Source organism: Pongo pygmaeus, chromosome 9, assembly GCF_028885625.2.
Source record: "Pongo pygmaeus isolate AG05252 chromosome 9, NHGRI_mPonPyg2-v2.0_pri, whole genome shotgun sequence".
NCBI classification, from domain to species: domain Eukaryota; kingdom Metazoa; phylum Chordata; class Mammalia; order Primates; family Hominidae; genus Pongo; species Pongo pygmaeus.
In genome coordinates, this window is record NC_072382.2 from 20,863,383 (window position 1) to 20,882,584 (window position 19,202).

General features: G+C 53.0%; 1 protein-coding gene across 2 annotated transcripts in view; it reads right to left on the minus strand.

The window, feature by feature from the left end:
* Positions 1 to 7,877, minus strand: part of DGKZ (diacylglycerol kinase zeta) — a 47,337-nt gene extending 39,460 nt beyond the window's left edge. The window contains exon 1 of one of the 2 annotated variants that reach the window (XM_054439756.2): positions 7,316 to 7,877. In XM_054439756.2, the coding sequence (XP_054295731.1) occupies positions 7,316 to 7,527 (212 nt within the window). In that variant the 5' untranslated portion in view covers positions 7,528 to 7,877. The remainder of the gene's footprint in view (positions 1 to 7,315) is intronic. The other variant, XM_054439755.2, reaches the window with a different exon arrangement.
* Positions 7,878 to 19,202: the final 11,325 nt, after the last annotated feature.

The window sequence follows — 19,202 nt, forward strand, 5'->3', positions numbered from 1 at the left end:
CAGGCTGGTCTCGTACTCCTGGCCTCAAGTGATCGGCCCGCCCTGGCCTTCCAATATTCTGGGATTACAGGCATGAGCCACCATGCCTGTCCTACAAGGATTTTGAAGATTAAGTGCATGCCTCCCCAGTAGCTATGCCTGTGATCTGGGCACCTGCTGAAGCCTTTGAGAGCAACCCAGAGCCTGGGATCACCTGCTGATCACTGGCCCCTGCTGAAGTGCTGGGCCTCTGCCCCCACAGAGACAGATGTGTCTGAGCTGGGTTGCAGGTGCTGCTGGCTAGTGACAGATGGACATTTGATTAGGTTCCTTCTGGGTAGCTTCATGAAAGTCATGAGCAGTAAGAAACCTCGAGGAGGGGCTGGAGACCCTCTTCCACTGAGGCAAGAGAGCTGCAGGCACAGCACTGGCGGCCCAGCAGCTAAAGGTGGTCCTTCAAACCACCATCTCTCTTGAAAGCTGTCCTTTGGCACCTCCCAATTTCCTGGATTGGAGGTGAGAGAGGAGCCTGCACAGCTCTCCCCTTACTCTGGGTCAGCTGCATCTGCTCAAAAGAGTTTCCATCTGTCCCCACCCTGAACTACAACCAGCCCCCACGACACGGTCAGTGTGTCTCCTGCCTTCCAAGCCTCCCACTCCCATCTGTAGGGTCATAAGCCCTGACTGCATAGCTACCTTTCAGCCCCCTTACTGCCTATCCTATTACCGCACCCAGGGATATGTACACTTTGTACAGAGCCAAAAGCAAGATCCTTAAGGATGAAAGTCTAGGCCTTTGCAAGCCTGACAAAGTAAAAAGGGCTTTGGAGAGAAACAGATCTCAGTCTGGATCCTGGCTCCACCAGTTACTGGCTCTGTGATCTCAACACATTGCTTAACTTCTGCCAACCTTAGCTCCTCATTTGTAAGCTGCGGCCCACTGGCCCCCAAAGCACTGCCTACTCTGCAGTCTCTGATTAGCCTTCTTTTCTAGGCATCTATAGGCCTAGAGCCCTTGTCAGTCACACTGGAGCCCTTCAGAAGCCTAGAGTCCAGTCCCAGTTCCTTCCCCACCCTATTTGTATGTCATTGAAGAGAGGTTTTCCCCAGTTGGTACTAACCCTTGTCCCTGGCACTCTGGACCTTGGAGGGGCCTTTCTGAAAACTCTGAAAGGCACCAACTGAGGCAAAAATGAGACTCCACTCCAGGCTTCCCGATGCTTGGCCCACAGGCCACCATCTCAGCGGGCCACCAAATAAGTTCTTCAAATGCCACTGATCAAACTGGCCTTCCCAGGTTCCCTCCAAAATGCCGAAGTGGCTGTGCCCCTTGGTGTGGGGACTGGGGGACATGGGCTGCTGGGGGCACGTCCCAAGCTCCTTGTGCCAAAATGAGGTCAGATAAGACCCTCTCCTGGGATCCCAATCCCTGCATGTTGGCCTTTGGGACAGTGTGGCACTGCCCTCTCTGGCCTTTGACTCACTGATCAGCAAGAACTGCAGGTCCCGGAGGGGAGGGAAGGAGTTCCGGGCTGGGCCTGGGCCCCGCCCTTTTCAAAGGAAAGAAAATTGATGGACCCCAGGCTTCCTCTGCCGTGGTCCCCTCCCCCTGCTCAGCTCAGCTCTCTGCCGCTGGTTTTGCATTGTTAATTCAGGACAGAATGTGATCTCTGGCAGCTCCTTGCTTTATCCTGTTGCTATTTAAATTACAAATCGGCCCCATCTCCCTGTCACTCTTGGGTTATTTTTAGCTTCTGGTAAATAGCCACAGGGAGAGTTGGATCAGGTGCCCCTCCCTTGAGGAGTCGTGGACCCGCAGCAGCGTGCCCACGGCAGGGGGCATCCTCCTCTGCCAGTTGGTGCCCAGTCCCTGCCCCCAGCCCCTCTGCGGGGGTGGAGAAGGGGGAGGACCGTAGGCTGGGACATGCGCGCATGCTCAGCCTTGCTTTTAGTCTCTGTTAAACTTTAGCACCCCCGGGTCCCACCACCATCTGTGGCTCAGGGCCAGCCTCCGTCTCCACACCTTACAGGGCCTCTGGAACCCACGGAGAGGTCCAGCTACACAGGACAAAAGCTCTAACTTGTTTTACCCGTGCTCTGAGTCAGGAAGTTGACATCTGGTATCTTCTTGAATCTTCCCAGCCACATTCTTGATAAGGTATCATTGCTCGCATTTTCCGTGTGAGGAAACAGGGTCAGAAGTGAAAGCCTCTTACCCAACTAGGAAGGGGCAGGGCTGCAATTGGAGCCCAGGTCTCTCTGACCCGGAAGCGTATATGCACGGGCATTGCATGACTTCTCTAGGTGGGATGCATGTGCCACGGAGCCGCCCGCCGCCATGCTCAGGTTCATTCCGATGCCTCAGTTCTGGTTTCCCATGAGCTTGTCCTGTCCCATCTACTGGATTGGGGCCACATCCAGCCTGCTGCTTGTTTTTGTAGGGCCCAGGAGCTAAGAGTGCTTTTTTTTTTTTTTTTTTGATATGGAGTCTCGCTCTGTTGCCCAGGCGGGAGTGCAGTGGTGTGATCTTGGCTTGCTGCAACCTCCGCCTACCGGGTTCAAGCGATTCTCCTGCCTCAGCCTCCCGAGTATCTTGGATAACAGGCACCTACCATCATGCCTGGCTAATTTTTGTATTTTTAGTAGAGGCGGGATTTAACCATGTTGGCCAGGCTGGTCTCGAACTCCTGAGCTAGGTGATCCACCTGCCTCAGCCTCCCAAAGTGCGGAGATTACAGGCGTGAGCCACCACGCCCGGCAAGAATGCTTTTTAAGTTTTTAAATGAGTGGGAAAAAGCAAAAGAATGGTATTGCGTTGCTGAAATTCTACGAAATGTTAAGTTCAGTGTCTGTGAATAAAGTTTTAGCAGAACCCTGGCCGCTTATTCACTTACACGTCGTCTATGACTGCTTTTGCACCACAATGGCAGAGTCAAGTGCCCTGCAAAGCCTAAAGTATTTACTGTCTCGCCCTGTATGGAGCTCATACTTTTGTTAAGGGAAGGGACTGTTTCCCATATTTCCATTTCAGGCAATGCTTGGCCCACACCCAGGACATCAGGTACAGGCACTGGTTCTTCCTAGAGGCCCTTCTGGGGCCAAAACAGAACTCAGCACAGGGAAGCCCTCCGCCAGCCACATCCCAATGAGTCATCTCACATTGGACACCCTCTCCCTCCATTTTTTTGTTTTGTTTGTTTGTTTCCTGCCCTGCCCCTTTCTCTTTTTCCTTCGGCTTCTTCACAGGCAAAACCAGTGGTTTCCAAACCTGCTCCACTGTCAAAATTACCTGGGAGAGGTTTTTAGCGTGGAGGCATCCAGGCCCAACCCTATACACCTGTAGCAAGACCTCTAGGGAGAGGGCTTTAGAATCCATTTTAAGGCTGGGCGCGGTGGCTTATGCCTGTAATCCCAGCACTTTGGGAGGCCGAGGTGGACGGATCACCTGAGGTCAGGAGTTTGAGAACAGCCTGGCCAACATGGCGAAGCCCCGTCTCTACTAAAAATACAAAAATTAGCCCGGCGTGGTGGTGGGCGCCTGTAGTCCCAGCTACTTGGCAGGCTGAGGCAGGAGAATTGCTTGAACCCGGGAGGCGGCGGTTGCAGTGAACCAAGATCACGCCATTGCACTTCAGCCTGGGCGACAGAGGAAGACTGTCTCAAAAAAAAAGAACCCATTTTAAAAGAGACCCCCAGGTGATCCAGTTTGGAAACCACTGAGTTTAACTCTGGAATTGCAAATCCTGCATCTTTGAACTGATCTTTTTAGACCAAGCCCTGCATCCCTTGCCCCACTCTGGCTTTACCTAGCTGGAGCCTGCTCTCCCATGGTTTCTTGAGCCCAACCCTGATCATTTAGGATGAGAGTTACTTTTCCTTCCCTCCAGATGGAGATGCAAGATCTCAGGCGCCACTGCCTTGCCCACCACTTTTTTTAGAGACAGGATCTCACTCTATCTCTCAGCCTCGAGCGCAGTGGCGCAATCATGGCTCACTGCAGCCTGGAATTCTTGTGCTTAAGCAATCCTCCCACCTCAACATTCTGAGTAGCTGGGACTACAGATGCATGCAACCACGCCCAGCTAATTTTAACAAAATCTGTAGAGGCCAGGAGCAGTGGGTCACGCTTGTGACCGCTGCACTTTGGGAGGCCAAGATAGGCGATCGCTTGAGCCCAGGAGTTCGAGACCAGCCTGGCAACATGGCTAAACCCTATCCCTACAAAAAATACCAAAAATTATCCAGGCATGATAGTGTGTGCTGAGGAGGCTGAGGTGGGAGGATCACCTGAGTCAAGGCTGCAGTGAGCCATGATCATGATAGTGCACTCCAGCCTGGGTGACAGACAGTGAGACCCCATCTCAAAAAAAAAAAAATTTTTTTTTTTTCTGTAGAGACAGGGTCTCACTGTGTCACTCAGGCTGGTCCCAAATCCCTGGGCTCAAGTGATCCTCCTGCCTTGGCCTCCAGAATTGCTGGGATTACAGGCATTAGTCACCATGCCTGGACCTGCCCTGCCTTTTTATGACTTATTGGAAACCAGGACCCATTTAAACCAAACAAGGGCCTACCCCATTGAAGTTCTTCCCTTGCCTTCTTTCCTGCCTTCTTGCCCTTCCCCCCTCCCCTGCCTTTCCAGGTGTCTGAGTTTCTGCTGGCACACACCCGCCATCTCTCCATCCACTTAAAGAAGCTGCCAGGGTTGCTTCCAGCCCATGCTGGCACTGGGAGGCGAAGGAAACCTATTTCTGAGAAAACCCCACACCCCTCTAAGCTTCTAGTGTCCTGCCAAAGCCCCCGTCCTCACTTACGTCAGAAGCAGCCAGGCCTTCAGCCCACTTCCGCTTCCACTCCTTGCCCTCAGATTTTTTTGCCCCCACATTTCTGTCTAAAAGCCTTTTGGCTCTGGGAAGGGCTTTCAACTGCTTTTCTTAGCAACTCCGCACAGCAGGGTAGGAGGTTTAGCTGCCAGCCAGAGCTGCACGGAACTGTGGCACGTGGAGGATGTGAAAAGGGCCACCGTGGGCCTGAGCTCCTGCCAGCCCCCGGTCCCCCAGTCCCCCCGCCAGGCGGCCACAGGCCACCCAGGACAGCAGCCACAAGAGAGGGCTTAGCCAGGGAGCACAGTTTGTTCCCCTGGGGACCCCTGGGCCTGAAAGAGCTGCTGGATCTTTCCCAGGGCTTGTCTGTCTGTCCTCTACCAGGGGCTCTGCTTGCCTTGATGCCTTGTCCAGCTCTGAGACTGAGACTGGGTTCGTAGACTAACCCCAGGGAGTAAGGAGATGCCCTATCCTTCTCATCTGTCCAAGGGTGACAGTGGAGTCCACCCTGGTGTTGTTTTCTGCCGCCCTCACACAGGTAACCTGGAGGCAGGGGTTGGGGGGACCTCAGTGGGATTACCTGGCATCCTTGGTGATTACAGGCCCCAAGTTGTTTGGGCTGTGGAGGGGCCTCCATTCTGGGGCCACCTGGGGAATCCCAGCCCTTGCCGCTGTGTGCGTGTGTGTGTGTGTGTGTGTGCGTGCACGTGTGCAACATTTTCTATCTCAGCCCTTTAATTATTCAATTATTCTTTGCTCCCTGCCCTCTAAGTCTCTACTCCACTCTGGCCTCCATTTGTGATTTTTTTTTTTTTTTTGACAGAGTCACCCTCTGTCGCCAGGCTAGAGTGCAATGGCGCCATCTCGGCTCACTGCAACCTCTGCCTCCCAGGTTCAAGTGATTCTCCTGCCTCAGGCTCCCAAGTAGCTGGGATTACAGGTGCCTGCCACCACGCCTGGTTAATTTTTGTATATTTAGTAGAGACGGAGTTTCACCATGTTGGCCAGGCTGGTCTTGAACTCATGACCTCAAGTGATCCTCCTGCCTCGGCCTCCCAAAGTGCTGGGATTACAGGTGTGAGTCACTGCGCCCAGCCTCCATTTGTGATTTGTCTCTGACCCACAGCTAAGGCAAACCTCGGGGTCATCCCCTTATGTTAAAAGTAAAGAACTGACGCCCAGAGAGAGATATTGTCCAGCTCAAGGACACACAAGTCTCTGGCAGAATTGAGAGTAGAAACCAGGTCTTCTGACTCCCAGGCTGACATTTATCCCAGGAGTCTCCATTCTTTGCTGCATCCCCTGTGAGTCCCTCTGCACTTCCTCCTGCCCCAGGGGGACATTCATACCTACAGCCAGAGGCATGGGATGGATGATGCACTCCCCTGGGCGTGGTGTTCTGGAAGAACTTGGTAATGGAGCCCCGTGTACCCACGATTTCTAGTACACCCTGGAAGGTGGAGGTAGGGCCCATGGGAACCTGGCCTGCTTCCCATTTGCTCTGAGCATCTCTCTTCTTGGAAAATCCCCTCCCCTTCTGTCCCTTCCTCCCCCAAGTGATGGAGCCCTGATGGCCCCAGAGCCATTAAGAATACTGAGGCCTTTCAAGCTCCCAGGGCTGGGCGAGTTTTATGAAACGTCTTCCCAGAAGCCACTGGGAGAACCAGGGCAGCCTCAGACACATCCCAAACGCCCCATGGTTGTAAGCGGACAGGGAACTTGTCCTCTCCAACCAGGCCGATGGCTCTAAGGACCACAGCTGCCCTAGTGGCCCTGCTAGACTCTCCAGGGGAGGTCACTCTGGGCCAAGGGCTTGAGAGGGGCAGCGAGTCCAAGTTGAGGTCATTTTGATGACCTCTGGGGCCCACTCCAGCTGGCTCCTCCAGGACCCTCTGGGCAGAGGTGGCAGGCCAAGAGACTCTGACACTGACAGAAGACAGTTGAATTAAGAAGATGTTGGGTGGGGGTGGGAAGATTCCCTCTGCCCCTGGAGGTTGCCAGCCAGGGCCTGCTAGGGCACGGGGGTTCAGGAGAGAATTCTGTTCCCCATCTCTGGGCAGCAGGGTCTCCACCGTGGTGGCAGGGAGCCTCTCAGTCACTTCCACAAGCCTGTGCCTAGCACAGACTCAGCCCACGGGAAAGCTCAGGGTAGACCTGTTGAATGAAGAGGGGGTTCCTTTTTCCACCAGAAGGGCCAGGGGGCATCTCCTGGCTCTCCCCAGCAGATAGAGGTTTGTAAGAACAATGTCATGGCTCTTTCCTCTCCTTAGCGCCTGGTACACAGTTCCCTCAGCCACTGCATATTGGATGAATAGGGCTTTCACGGTTCAGGCAGAGAAGGAGTCTCAGAAGCTGCCTCCTTCCCGCTGTACACGAAATACAGAGATCCCTCGGCAGTCATCTCTAAACTCCCAGCGCCAGGCAGGCGGCGGGCGCACAATAAACGCTTGTGCAATGACGCCTGCGAGAGGGGTGGTCCCAAGCGCCGCGCTCCCCTCTGCCCGCGTCCTCCTTACCTGTAAGACACCTGCTTTCGTAGGTGCAGTTGGCGGAAACGCTCCTCCACCGGGGGCCCAGCGGCCGTGCCCCGGGAACCCTCGGGCCAGGGCTGCGCGACCTGGGCCTCCTCCCCGCGCCGGCATCGCCGCCGCACCACCTCCTCCTCGGCTGCCCGGCCGCCGCCAGCCCAGTCCCAGCGCTGCCCTCCGCCGCCCTGCCCCTCGGCCATCGTGCGGCCGCCTTCCGCCAGCGGCTCCCGCGGCCTTTCGGGCACCCTGCTCAAGTTCGAGTCTCCAGTCCGCCCGGGCCGGGGGCGCGAGGCAGGGAGGGAGGGGAGCGCCGGGTTCCGCAGGTCCCTAGCGACGCCGACGCTTAGACGACAGGAGCAGCGAGATGCTGGGCGCTGCGCCTGGGAGAGGCCGGCCGGGGTCCTCCTGCGCCCCGGGGGGCGGGGGCTCCCGGCTGGAGTCGGGGTGCTGCGCTCTGCGCGCCGCGGCACCCCCGGACGGCTGGAGCGGAGCCGGAGCCCGGGCCGAGAGCGAGCTCCTGCAACCGCCGCTGCTGCCGCGCACCCGAGTGTCACCTTAGAGACACTCGCCAGCCGGTGGGGTCCGGAGGGGAGGGCGCCGCTCCGCCCAGCCCGCCCGCTCAGGGCACGGAGGGAGCGAGCCCGGCCCAGCCCACCACGGGCACGAACCTAGCTCAGGGCGCAAGGCCCGGGGTGTGGGGCGCCTCCTGCGACCACCTCTGCGCCCCTGCCCGGGTCCCAGTCCAGGCAGCTCGGCAGCTGCCAATCATCACCCCGCTGCCTGTCACTCAGCTGCTGCGATGTGTCCCCTCCACCCCCACGGCTGCCTGGTCCCTCGCTTTCGGGCTTCGGCATTCGCCGCTGCAGCTGGCAGGTTTGGAGCGGGGGTGTGCAGAGGCGGTGACATGAGCCAACATTAACCCCGTCGGCGCCACTGGAATTTAGAGACCCAGTTAGGTTTGGGGAAGGGGCACAGGAGAGGGAACATAACCCAGGGATACCTTGAATTTGGGGATGGACCCGATGGCGGGTAACACTACCTTCAGGCCTAGAGCTCTTCTGGACCGTGCCTAGAGAGGGCCCCAGATGCGGGTGGTGTCTCCTCAAGGCAGGGAGGCCTCCTAGGACCTGAATTACGGAGGCTTCAGGGCCAGGGTCTCCCAGATTTAATCAGCCTGCTGGGTCAGGAGAGGCTGATGAGATAGGGAAGAAGCCAACTCCAAAAGGAAAGACTGGAGTTCTCCCTGGGGTCCATCTTGGACTCCCCCATCTTCTTTCCCTCCAAATCCCATGGTTCCTCCTTGGGTCACCTCCTCTTGTCCTTGCAGTGTTCCTCAGGTGAACCCTCCATCTGGATTACAGTGGGGCCCTGGTGAACTTCTCTGATGTTCTCTGTGTTCACCTCCTCTTCATGGCCCCAGACTCATCTTTCTGGCCATAGCATCTACTCTTCTCCCGTGGTATTTCCTAGCTTCCTCATGCCTATACTTTAGCCTGGCACTCAAGGCCTGCCTTGATCTTCCCCCATCCTGCAGCCCAGGCTCTTCCGTTTTCTCCCACTCACTTATGCTCCTTATTCTGGGAACTTGCATCAGGCCTGTACAGTATCATTTAGGTTGTCCCCTCCATCTGATATCTCCTATTGATGTACTTCAAATTCTGAGGCTCTGCTTAAAAGCCTCCTCTTCCAGGAAGTCTCCTTGGATGGCTCCAGCTGAACGACACTCTCTTTCCTCCCAGATCCCATGGCCCTCTGCCTCAGATGTCTAATCTAGTCTGTGTCTTTCTTTTCACTGAAGCTGTGACTGTGAGTGTGGGAAGGTGGGAGGGACCAGACTCACAGAGGTAGAGAATGGGCTACAAAGGGAGACAGCTCTGTCATAGCTGCCCTGCCCTGTGCCTTTGCTCAGACTGTTCCCATTGCCTGGAGTATGTCACCTTCCCTGTCCTGCCTATGGAAGAGGTGTTCAGTGCCCTTCAAGGCCCATGTCAAGTGCCACCTCCCCCATGAACCCCTCCCCAATACTCCAGTACAGATACAGTCTCCCTGCTTCAGCCCCATAACGATTTCCTGGGCCTCCCCTTTACCCTTGAACAATAACTAACATCTCATTTGATCCTCGCCACAACTCTGGGTGGCAGATATTATCACTTCCTCCGTCTTACGGAGGAGGACACGGAGATATCATTCAAGTGATTTATTTGCTCAAGATGGCTCAGGCAGTGAGTGGTGGGGCCAGGATTTAAATTCAGGGCTTCTGGCCTCAGAACTCACACCCTTTTCCACTTCATCATGCCGCCAGCTACACAGTAGCAGCCTCCCGCAGTTTGCCCTCTTCGCTCTAATCTGGAAGCTTCCCAAAGGGCAGGGAATAGCTTGCTTCAGTTCCACCTCCCATCTCTGTCTCTGTCTAGTACTTCCCTGTCAGATGAGTGGAATTGCATTCAACTTCTTGGTCACAGGGGAGCTTCCTCCCGAGAGCCAAGTTCTAAAGAAGTCTTGCTGCTGGAGTGGGTAGGGTGGGGCACTTGTCTCTGACCCCCTACAAGGGGGTCAGCTGCCCTTGGGTTTGCTCTTCCAGGAGTCTTGGCTCCTATTTCCAAGCGGCCTGGGCCAGGGGAACCTCCTACACGATGAATTATGGTAGTTCTGGCAGGGTTTGACATTCCCTTGCCAGCTGCCTAGCTGCTGGTTTTCCAGGTTGGTTTTTTGTTGAGCTCTTTCCTGCCGCGTTCTCCCCACTCAATCCTTTTTAAAGTGAGGCTTCTTTCCTCTGTCCTCACAGCTCCCCTCCCCCTTAGGACCAGCTGCTGACTGCATTATCGTTTAGCTGTGGTCTGTGCTCTTCACACAGAGGAAGGAGAAAATGAGACTCCCTCCCCAGACCAGCCCGACCACCTTCTGCAGCCTCTCCCAGCTGCACCTCACTCCTCTGAACATCTCCGTCTCCAGCCCATTCATTCTCTGTGCTCAGAAAATAATTGCTAATGTCTTTTGAGAATTTACTGCATAACTGACCAGTGTGCTAAGAGCTTTATGTGCAAGCTTTCATTTACCCCTCCTAGCATCTTTAAGAGAGTGAGCACCATATAACAGATAAGGATACTGTGGCTTCGAGAGATTAAGTGATTTGCCAAGATCATACTTAGTGTAGCACAGGTATCAGAGCCCACAAAGCATCTCATGCTGCTTTGGAGCTGAGTTCCCAGCCTGCCTACGTCACTCCCTGGAAAGACCCCAGGGGTACCTGTTACTGACATCAGATATGTGCCCAGTTTGGCCAAATGGCTCTTGAGGTCATCCAACCCCTCCGAGATCAGAACTTTGCCTGGGATTGGGACCTTGCCTCTGCCCATACCAGCTCCAGGCATTGCCCACAGCTACTCTCCCTTTTTCCAGAGCTTTGGGTTAGGTATAACAAAGGGTTTGTTGTGGCAATTTGAGCAGGATGACTGCCACCACAAAAGCCATCATATGTGTGTGGCAAAGCAGGTTGCCAAGGGCTGACAATAGAGTGTGGGGACTGCAGCTCCATTGCTGGGGACACACTGGGGATGGGCCCCCTTGGGACGATGACACATGGCACTGAGGAGGTGGCATGTTAACAGGTGGCTTATGCATGGGGACTAACCTTGCCTTGCTTCTCAACACAGGCCGGGAAGACGGCTTTGGATGAATGGGCAGAGGGTAGTGACCACAGATGACCACACTTTGACCAGCTCACCAACCCTGAGCTCTTTGGCTTAGTTACTTCAGGAAGCTCCAATGTTCTTAGATCTTGTGCAGTAATATGAAGCTGGCGGAGGCAGGGAGGCCTAGAGGACATGGGAAGTGGGACTGGGGAGAGGGGTTGAGGGGCAGCATGAACTCTGAAGCCAAACAAACCTATGTTCAGATGCCAGCCTTGACATTTTCCAGCTGCATGACCTTCGCCAAGTCAGTCACCTCTCTGAACCTCCCTTTCTTCATCTGTAAAAATACCCACCCCTGAAGATCACTTAAATTCCTAATTGGGATATTCAGATCCTCAGTCCAATGCCTGGCACAGGGTAACTAGTCAAAAATGGGAGATGCAGTCCTGGTGCGGTGGCTCACGCCTGTCATCCCAGCACTTTGGGAGGCCGAGGTAGGCAGATCACTTGAGGTCGGGAGTTTCAAACCAGCCTGGCCAACATGGTAAAACCCCGTCTCAACTAAAACACACACACACACACACACACACAAAATTAGCTGGGCATGGTGGCAGGCACCTGTAATCCCAGCTACTTGGGAGGCTGAGGCAGGAGAATCGTTTGAACCCGGAAGACCAAGATCGTGGCGAGCCAAGATTGCGCCACTGCACTCCAGCCTGGGTGACAGAGCAAGACTCCGTCTCAAAAAAAAAAAAAAAGGGGGAGATGAGAGATTTTCAGTTTTTTTTTCTTTTCTTTCTTTCTTTTTTTCTTTTTTTTTTTTTGAGTTGGAGTTTCACTCTTGTTGCCCAGGCTGGAGTGTAGTGGTGCGATCTTGGCTCACTGCAACCTCTGCCTCCCAGGTTCAAGCAGTTCTCCTGCCTCAGCCTCCCAAGTAGCTGGGATTATAGGCGCCCGCCACCACGCCCAGCTAATTTTTATATTTTTAGTAGAGATGGGGTTTCACCATGTTTGTCAGGCTGATCTCAAACTCCAGACCTCAGACCTCAGGTGATCCACCCGCCTCAGCCTCCCAAAGCCCTGAGATTACAGGCATGAGCTACTGCACCTGGCTGTCAGTTCTTTTCTTTCTTTTTTTTTTTTTCCTTTTTTTCTTTTCTTTTTTTCTTTCTTTCTTTCTTTTCTTTTTTTTTTTTTTTTTGAGACAAAGTCTCCCTATGTCTCCCAGGTTGGAGTGCAGTGGTGCGATCTTGGCTCACTGCAACCTCTATCTCCCAGGTTCAAGCGATTCTCCTGCCTCAGCCTCCCAAGTAGCTGGCATTACAGTCACGTGCCACCACTCCCGGCTAATTTTTGTATTTTGTTTTTGAGACAGAGTCTCGCTCTGTTACCAGGCTGGAGTACAGTGGCGCGATCTTGGCTCTCTGCAACCTCTGCCTCCCGGGTTCAAGCGATCCTCCTGCCTCAGCCTCCTAAGTAACTGGGACTACAGGTGCGTGCCACCACACCCAGCTAATTTTTGTATTTTTAGTAGAAACAGGGTTTCACCATGTTGGCCAAGATGGTCTCAATCTCTTGACCTCGTGAGCCGCCTGCCTTGGCCTCCCAAAGTGCTGGGATTACAGGCGTGAGTCACCATGCCCAGCCAATTTTTGCATTTTTAGTAGAGATAGGGTTTCACCATGTTGGCCAGCTGGTCTCAAACTCCTGACCTCAGGTGATCTGCCTGCCTTGGCCTCCCGAAGTGCTGGGATTACAGGCATGAACCACCGTGCCCGGCCTAGATTTCCAGCCCTTTCCTTTAGGAGCTGTGTTTTGTTTGAGCTCCATTCTTGGCATGGTGCCCTGCCCACAAGGGACACCCATGAATACTTGCTAAATGAATAAATGAATGATGAGAGGTCATACTAAATGTCAGCTTTGTCTTTCCTTCTTCTGAGTGACTATTTCAAACTGTCCCTTTTCTCCCCCTTCCACGCCCATGCCAACCCTCCACATTGCCCCTCTCCCACACCTCAGTTACTGGAGTACTCCTTCATTGCCCCTCTCCCACACCTCAGTTACTGGAGTACTCCTTCATTGCCCCTCTCCCACACCTCAGTTACTGGAGTACTCCTTCATTGCCCCTCTCCCACACCTCAGTTATTGGAGTACTCCTTCGGTTTCCTGTCTCCTCAAATTCTGCACCCACAGAATGCTCTCCCTTCTTGTCTAGTCCTCTCTGTCCAAAGGTGGATCTCTCCACCTTCTCCTGGATCCCATTCCCACCTCCCACATCTACCATCCTTTCTGTGGCCCTCTGGGTTTTCCCTCTGTTGGCTCTGTGTTCTAGAAATAACCATGGTCAATGATCTCCCATCTGAAAAACTGCTCCAAACCACATTTTTTATTTTATTTTATTTTTTGAGACAGAGTCTCGCTCTGTTGCCCAGGCTGGAGTGCAGTGGCGTGATCTTGGCTCATTTCAACCTCCACCTTCCGGGTTCAAGCGATTCTCCTGCCTCAGCTTCCTGAGTAGTTGGGATTACAGGCGTGCGCCACCAAGCCCGGCTCATTTTTTTTTTTTTTTTTTGTATAGTAGAGACAGGGTTTCACTATGTCGGTCAGGCTGGTCTCGAACTCCTGACTCCGTGATCTGCCCACCTCAGCCTCCCAAAGTGCTGGGATTACTGGCGTGCGCCACCATGCCTGGCCCAAACCACATTTTTAAAAAAGTTCTTTTTTAGAGACTGGGTCTTGCTCTATTGCCCAGCCTGGAGTGCAGTGGTGCAATCGCAGCTTGCCGCAGCCTCAGCCTCCTGGGCTCACATGAGCTTCCTGCTTCAGCCTCCACTCCAGTAGCGAGGACACCCGTGGCCATCCCTCCAGGAAGCGCTCTCCTGGTCAGTTTCTGGGCACTCATCTCTCCTGGTTTTCTTTCCTCTCCGACCATCCCTTCTCTGCCCTCTGGTTCACTCCTTTTCCCTCCAGTCTTAATGTCTTCTTCCCTGGAGTCCTGCCCTTGTCTCACATCCCTTTATGCAGACCCAAGGCTTTCACCTACCACCTGAGTGCTGACAATTTCCTCATCTCTGGCTGGGATCTTTTTCTCCCAAGCCCTATACTTACAATGTGAATGTTCTACAGGCAACTCAAATGCCAGGTGTGCTAAAATGAGTTCTAATCTTTCTCTCCAAACCTGCTCTTCCTTCTGAATCCCTGTCATGGTCAACAGCCTCATCACCCACTCAGGACCTCCAAGTGGGTCATTTCAGGCCCCACCCTTGCTCCTGGACCTCACAGCCAATTTGATGTCAGAGCTTGTTGATGATTCTTTCTAATTCTGTCTGGAATAATCTCATCTTCTCCATTCTGCAGAGCCTCAGGGCAGGGACATCTGATTCTTTCACTCTCTGGCTTGAAAGGATGCAGTGGCTCCCACCCCTTCAGGATAAGGTGTTCTTTCTTTAGATCTCTGGAAGGGCCATGGTTTTCCTCAGGGCCAGGACGAGGGTAAACAAGCTGGCACCTAAGGTGTGACGTTTAAGGAGCTTGCCTGCCTGCCTGCCTTCCTTCATTCCTTCCTTCCTTCCTTCTTTCCTTCCTTCCTTCCTTCCTTTCTTTCTCTTTCTTTCCCTTTCTCTTCTTTTCTTTCTTGACGGAGTCTCTCTCTGTCACCAGGCTGGAGTGCAGTGGTCCGATCTCGGCTCACTGCAACCTCTACCTCCTGGGTTCAAGTGATTCTCGTGCCTCAGCCTCCTGAGTAGCTGAGATTACAGGTGTGTGCCACCACGCCTGGCTAATTTTTTGTATTTTTAGTAGACACGGAGATTCACCATGTTGGCCAGGCTGGTCTCGAACTCCTGACCTCAAGTGATCCGCCCGCCTTGGCCTCCCAAAGTGGTGGGATTACAGGTGTGAGCCACTATGCTCGGCCAGGAGGTACCCTTTCTCAGGTCTGTCCAGGTGCCTCCTTGTATTCTGCTCCCTGGTTTCCAGATATAACAAAGGGTTTGCTGTGGCAATCCGAGCAGGATGACTGGCGCGGCAGAAGCCATCACATGTGTGTATCAAAGCCCACTTGCACCACCCTAGTCTTGCTTTTCATGGCTCCATGCCTTTGCATTTGCCATTCTCTCCACTCCAAATGCTCTTACCCCTTCTCTGTCTTACCAACTCCTCCCATCCTTGAAGCCTCGGTTCAAGGGTCACCCTCCTTCCGGCTGCCTTCCCTCACCTCCCCCTCCATCTGAATTACATGATACTCTGTGTCCCTTAATATCCTGTACACCCCTCTATCATGACATCCCCATGGCTGGTTTACTCCCCAACTTCCACCGCCGGCCTGGGGCCTTTGAGGTAATGATGGTACATGCCTGCAGTCCCAGCTACTCAGGAAGCTAAGGTGGGAGGATGGCTTGAGACTGGGAAGTGGAGGTTGGAATGAGCCGTAATCATGCCACAGCATTCCAGCCTGGCCGACAGAGTGAGATCCTGTCTCAAAAAAAAAAAAAGTTATCATTAATAATAATAACAGTGAGGCCAGGTGCAGTAGTTTGCACCTGTAATCCCAGCACTTTGGGAGGCTGAGGCGGGTGGATCATTTGAGGCCAGGAGTTTGAGACCACCCTGGCCAACATAGTGAAACCCCATCTCTAATAAAAATACAAAAATTAGCCAGATGTGGTGGTACACACCTGTAATCCCAGCTACTCTGGAGGCTGAGGCAGGAGAATCGCTTGAATCTGGGAGGTGGAGGCTGCAATGAGCCATGATTGCACCACTGCACTCCAACCTGGGCACCAGAGTGAGACTCTGTCTCAAAATAATAATAATAACAGCATGGGATCTGGAGCCCAGCCTTTAATGGCCTTGTTATAAAGGCCTACGCTTTCCAGCAGTTAAAACTGATGCCCAGCAGCAGGCAGTGAGGTCTCTGTCACTGTCACTGGAGGTGGTCAAGCTGAAGCTTTGAGGGGAAGGGGCGTGGAGGCCAGTTCTGAGTTTTCATGATTCTGCCTGGCCTCGTCCCACTTTTCTCCTGGTGGGTGGCTGGAGGTGGTGTCCGCACCATCCCACCACTGTGCCCTTGCTTCTGTGTATGAAAGTATCGTGCCTGCGTGATAAAGTCCAAATGCCTTAGCAAGGCATTCGTGACCCCTCTGGATCCGGCCCTGGCTCATCAGTCAGGCTTAATTCTTAGCGTCTCTGGCCTATACCTTCTGGCTATTGTAAATTATTTGACTTTTCTTTTCTTTTCTTTCAATAGGGTCTTGCTATGTTGCCCAGGCTGGTCTCCAACTCCCGGGCTCAAGTGATGCTCCCACCTCAGCCTCCCAAAGTGCTGGGATTACAGGTACAAGCCACCTCGCCTGGCCTGTTTGACTTTTCTGAAATGTTTCCTGTTCTGTCTCACCTTGAAGTCTTTTGCCCAGGCTGCTGCTTTTTCCTGGCATGCCCCTTTTCCTCTTTTCTGCCTTTTATTAGTATTTTTAGAGTGGGGGGTTTTCCTCTGTCACCCAGGCTGAAGTGCAGTAGCATGATCATAGCTCACTGCAGCCTCGAACTCCTGGGTTCAAGCGATCCTCCTGCCCCAGCCTCCTGAGTAGCTAGGACAACAGGCATGTGCCATTATTATCATGATTTAAAAAAAAAATTGTGGCCGGGCATGGTGGCTCACGCCTGTAATCCCAGCACTTTGGGAGGCGGAAGTGGGTGGCTCACAAGGTCAAGGGTTCGAGATCATCCTGGCCAACACGGTGAAACCCCGTTTCTACTAAAAATACAAAAATTAGCTGGGCGTGGTGGCGTGTGCCTGTAGTCCCAGCTACTTGGGAGGCTGAGGCAGGAGAATCGCTTGAACCTGGAAGGCAGCAGGGGGTTGCAGTGAGCTGAGATCGTGCCACTGCCCTCCAGCCTGGGCGATAGAACAAGACTCCATCTCAAAAAAAAAAAAAAAAAAAAAAAAAATTTGCCTAGGGACCAGGGTTTCACTATGTTGCCCAGGCTGGCCTTGAACTCCTGGGCTCAAGCAATCCTCTCACCTTGGCCTCCCAAATCGCTGGGATTACAGGCATGAGCCACCATGTCTGGCCATTTCCTGCAAATGTCCCCTCCTCCAGAAAGCCTTGCTGCTCAGGTCTGGGTGAGGTATTCTCCTCTGTGCCTTCCTAGCCCCCCTGTGAGTTCCTCTGTAGCACATGGTATCAATATTGCCTTTTTTCTTTTCTTTCTTTCCTTTTTTTTTTTTTTTTTAGACAGAGTCTTCTGTGTCACCCGGGCTGGAGTGCAGTGGTGCAATCTTGGCTTACTGCAACCTCAACCTCCCGGGTTCAAGCAATTTTCCCTGTATCATGAGTAGCTGGGATTACAGGCATCTGACACCATGCCCGGCTAATTTCTGTATTTTAGTGGAGACAGGGTTTTGCCATGTTGGCCAGGCTGGAACTCATGACCTCAGGTGTTCCACCCACCTTGGCCTCCCAGGGTGCTTGGGATTACAGGCGTGAGCCACTGCACCCGGCCCTGACATTGCCTCTTAACGCACAGCTGGTGCTTCTTGGAGCTCACTAGTTCTGGGCCCTGTTCTGAGCACTTTAGATGACTTACCTCCTTGAGTCCCCAGTACAGCCTTGTTTTACAAATGGAGAAATGGGGGTTCAGAGAGATTCCGGTTACAGAGTGTCTTACTTATGTCCTGTGTTGCCTAGAAAATCACTACCACCTGGCAGCTTCAGACAACACACACTCCCTATCTCCGGGTCCATGGCTCACAGTCTGGGTATGGCTTAACACGGTCCTTCCCTCTGGGTGTCACCAGGCTGCAGCCAGGTATTGTCTAGGCTGTGTTTGCATCTGGAGCTTGGGGTCATCTTCCGAGCGTGTTCAGGTTGTTGGCAGAATTTGGGTCCTTGCTGCTATGGCACTGGGACCCTTGGCTCCTAGAAACCGCCCCTCCCCTCACAGCATGGCTTTCTGCCCCATGGCCAGCAGAAGGTGCTCTCTCTATTTAGGAAGGCCCAGTCCCTTCCTTTGTGGCTTTCACCTGATTAAGCCAGGCCCACCCAGGATCGTCTACCTTTTTATTATTTATTTATTTTTTTGAGACAGAGTTTTGCTCTGTCACCCAGGTTGGAGTGCAGTGGCATGATCTCGGCTCACTGCAACCTCCACCTCCCAGGTTCAAGCAATTCTCCTACCTCAGCCTCCCGAGTAGCTGGGATTATAGGTGTGTACTACAATGCCCACCTAATTTTTGTGTTTCTACAAAGAGATGGGGTTTCACCATATTGGCCAGGCTGGTCTGGAACTCCTGACCTCAAGTGATCTGCCCACTTCGGCCTCCCAAAATTCTGGGATTACAGGCATGAGCCACTGCGTGCCCGGCCTCATCTCCCTTTTTAATGAACTCAAAATCATCTGATTTGGGATCTTAATTACATCTGCAAAATCTCTTAACTGTTTCCAGAAAAGATCATCTAATTACGAGCGTGATGGCCTCTCATCTTTGCAGGTCCCCTCCATGTTCTAGGGGAAGGATTCAACAGGGCGTGTACACCAGTGGATGGGAATCTTAGAGGCTATATTAGAATTCTACCTGCCACACACAGCTAGCAAGTGGCAGCTCCAATACTCAAATGCAGCTCTTCTGACTTAGAAGTCTGTGCCTTCAATCCAGCTGAGGCAAAGGATACAAGAACTAAGAAACTGGCAGGTCTTAGGAGGACCAAACTGGGTATAGTATGTGAAGTGTCTAGCACAGTGCCTGGCCCACAGTGGAGGCTCCATTCTTGCAGTGGCCATCCCCAAAGGCCAAGACGGTGGCTTCGATACTCTGTCTTGATCCTTGGAGCAGCCCTGAGGTGAGTGAATTGCTGCAGATTCTTTGGCTGTTTGGTTTGAATTCTGCACCTGGCTAGAAGAGAAAGCCCAATAGAAATGCCTTCTTGGCCAGGTACAGTGGCTGACGCCTGTAATCCTAGCACTTTGGGAGGCTGAGGGGGAAGATTGCTTAAGCCCAGGATTTTGAAACCACAGTGAGTCATGATTGCACCACTGGACTCCAACTTGGGCCATAGAGTGAGATCTTGTCATTCATTCATGTACACATACATACATACATGGGGTTCTCCTTAAATAGGCAGATAAAAAACATTTATCTGAACTATCTTCCTAATCCTCAATTAAAAGCATACACATATAAAAGCTATAAATAAAGCCCAAAGACAGAAGAGGAAATAACAAATCAGTCAACAAAATATTGG